Below are 2,938 nucleotides of genomic sequence, written 5' to 3' on the forward strand. Positions count from 1 at the left end.
TCTCCTCTGGTGACGTTGCTTTCTATTGCAAACATTCCCTATCTATTTCACATCTGGAAAATAAGGGGTCATTTTAAAATTGACCAGGTACTCTGGTGGTTGTTGGTTGTTGCAAGGTGTGGAATAGAAAAACATTCTGCTTGTGGAGATTCTGTCAAGGGAGCAATTACATAAGTTGCCAAATACTTAACAACCATTAAGCACGGAGTGCCATCCTGTTATATATGTTAAACTTTATGTCTTGTTACCTTGTCTTACTAAGGTACAAATTAAGGTTCCAATAAAAGCATGAGGCATGAGATCAGATTGCTCCCCTCCAACTAGGATATAAATAACATTGATAAGGGAAATGAAAGAGCAGTGAAGAAAGAGAATTTTAGAGACAGGGCCCTTTAATTTGGTATTCTTTATTAACCACAAGAGTTTGGTATTTCATGGTGGTAGCTCTTACTGAAGTAAATATATATGATAGAGATATATAAAATTATTTATGTAGCCTCACCTCATTCACCAGCTTAAGTTTTTGAGTTGAATTGGTTCTTTACATGATATCAGAGCCTCGTGTCCTCGGTTTTATCCTCACAGTCCCCCACTTTCTCTTGTGGAATTTTTAATACAACTAAGTGAACCTGTTCATTGTTCACCCTTCAAACCTAATAAGCTCTACGTAAGGAGGCATATTAGAGATATATAAAATTATAAATGTAGCTTCTCCCACCAACTTAAATTTTTAAGTTGAATTAGTTATTTACAATGTAGATTTTCTCTTACGTACTATTCTCATGGTTCACAAATTAGATACCCTGTTTTCTCTTGCAGAGTGTATGTATTAGACTTAGAAGTTCAAGTTCATGGATTAAAAGTAACCTTGTCCTAAGAAACACATTTCTGTAAAACCTCCGGTTAAAATTTTATTGACCTTTAGGTGGTGTTTGGTTGGGAGCTTTTCAGTTGATATCTATCTTTCTCAAGTATGGCTTTTAGAAACACCATGTTTGTTTCAACGTTTTTCACCAAAAACCCATCTATCCAATTTGTCTGGATTTATGAGAAACATAGATATCCGCACTATTTAGAAATCCAATTTGAAGGTGGGATTTTTCGAAAAACCGGTTATCTGGCTTTTAATGCAATGTTGATTTCATAAAGTTACCTAATTTTCCCAGTAAAGTTGTTCCCCACCAAACAACTTTTTTTTACATTTTTCTACGTATCTCATTTTATCTATCTTTCCAATCATTTCTCTATCTATCTCATTTTCTTACTATTTCAACAAAATTTCCTGAAGCAAACGCCACCACCTTAGAGTGAGAAATAAAAGAGGAAAGGAGAAACAAAATTGCTATCTTTCACCATAGGAATACCATCTATAGTTCGCGACAGAGATTATTATCTGTACAAAATCATAAAGAAATGGAAGTAACATTAAAGAGGGCACAAGAGACAAATGACCCGAAGAACGAGTTGACATGCTTATTGCTTAATCAGCTGCCACCCATTTCGAGAAGCTTTCCACTTCCTTCTTCTACAATTCTCTTCCCCTTATTTGAGAGAGTATCATTTTTCTGAAATGAAAAAAAGGAAAGAAGTTAATTTTCAAGGTTAACAGATTATATATGCAGATAAAATAAAATAAAATAAAATGAAATGAAAAGCATGAGCATACCTATGGATCTTTTGCAGTGGAGGACTGCTTCATAGATTGAATTCTCATGTTCATGCAAAGCACCAATAGGATGGAATGTAATTGATTTTGGAGATGCTTGCTGTGAACTGCTCAAGCTTTTAACTTGCCACTCTTTCTTATCAATATCATCAACTCTGGTACTTATACTTGAGCACCCAACTTTCTGGCTTAGTTGGTTGATAAACCGAGAGAGGTTTCTCAAGGTTCTACTTGTTATGGTTTTCCACCTTGCAAGGAAGCCATGATGAATTTCCACAGTTCTGGGAGAAACAATTCTTGAAGAAAAGGAAGAACTGGGCTTGGTTTGTGTGGAATCTGGGGTATTGCAGGACACTAATTTAGAAGTGTCAACAAATACTGGTTTGATCATGCCATCAGAGAATAGTTCATCAGCATGAACAAGAACAGGAGGTGACTGAGTGATACAAGTATCAAAATTGAAGTTTTGGCATTCTGCAAGTAATGGGGTGTTTGTACTGCTTCCCCAAGAACTATAAGTAGATTCTCTGAGAGGCTCCTCAAGGTCATTTGCAAGGGGTTTGCAGTTTGATAACCAACTATATGAGAAGCTATCAGTGGCTAGTGAGGTTTCCATTTTGCAACGATTGGCAAGTTGCGATGAACAAAAAACTTATATATTCCTAAGGACAAACAGATTTATTAGTAGCTTATAATGACAAAACAATTATGACCACAAAGGTAAAGCTCGTCTATTATATCAAGGTCAAGTAGGGGACAAATGGAACAACATGTAGGAGAAACTGTATTGAATTTAAGTTGTAAGTTTAACTTGGTTTCTCATCTAGTCATTGTCTGTAATTCCTAATTGTACTCAAGTAATGTTTACTCTAATTTGGAAGTGGTGTGTTCAAATTTCATGAGGAGCACATTATGAAGTTATAAATATGAGAAGGGAATCGACTACACTACTATGTAACTCAAAAAAAAAAAAATTAGATAAATCACAGTCATCTTTTATGAAAGACAATCTTATTTGGGACTGGTTCAAGATTAAAACTTTAAATCTCTTCTAAAAATAATACTGAGAAGGATTGAATACATACTCTCATTTTTTTTTACTCAACTCTCATGTGCCGATTGAGGTATCGTTATTTGTTACTATGTAACTCAAATTAATTTTGATATAAAGAATTGAAACGTCACAGGTGTTCTAGTCTATTCTAATAAAAAAGATAAAGTGATCTAAAAGTTTGATGTCAAAAGTTTGAAATAACCATACACTAGAAAATG

General features: G+C 34.5%; 1 protein-coding gene across 1 annotated transcript; it reads right to left on the reverse strand.

Annotated features, from left to right (window-relative positions):
• Positions 1-1,356: 1,356 nt before the first annotated feature.
• On the reverse strand, positions 1,357-2,282 carry LOC133302800 (probable membrane-associated kinase regulator 6). Its single transcript, XM_061502623.1, has 2 exons — positions 1,667-2,282; positions 1,357-1,565 (listed from the first exon to the last, which is right to left on the reverse strand). The coding sequence occupies exons 1-2, from the start codon at positions 2,280-2,282 to the stop codon at positions 1,558-1,560; spliced, it is 624 nt and encodes a 207-aa protein (XP_061358607.1). The 3' UTR covers positions 1,357-1,557.
• Positions 2,283-2,938: the final 656 nt, after the last annotated feature.

This window comes from Gastrolobium bilobum, unplaced genomic scaffold (assembly GCF_033153095.1).
Source record: "Gastrolobium bilobum isolate Gb01-03AN ecotype WA unplaced genomic scaffold, APGP_CSIRO_Gbil_v1 utg1381, whole genome shotgun sequence".
Lineage (NCBI taxonomy): Eukaryota > Viridiplantae > Streptophyta > Magnoliopsida > Fabales > Fabaceae > Gastrolobium > Gastrolobium bilobum.

What these genes read in the sequence shown, in the direction of transcription:
- LOC133302800 (XM_061502623.1), bottom strand. Translation starts at nt 2,282, where the DNA reads ATGGAAACCTCACTAGCCACTGATAGCTTCTCATATAGTTGGTTATCA.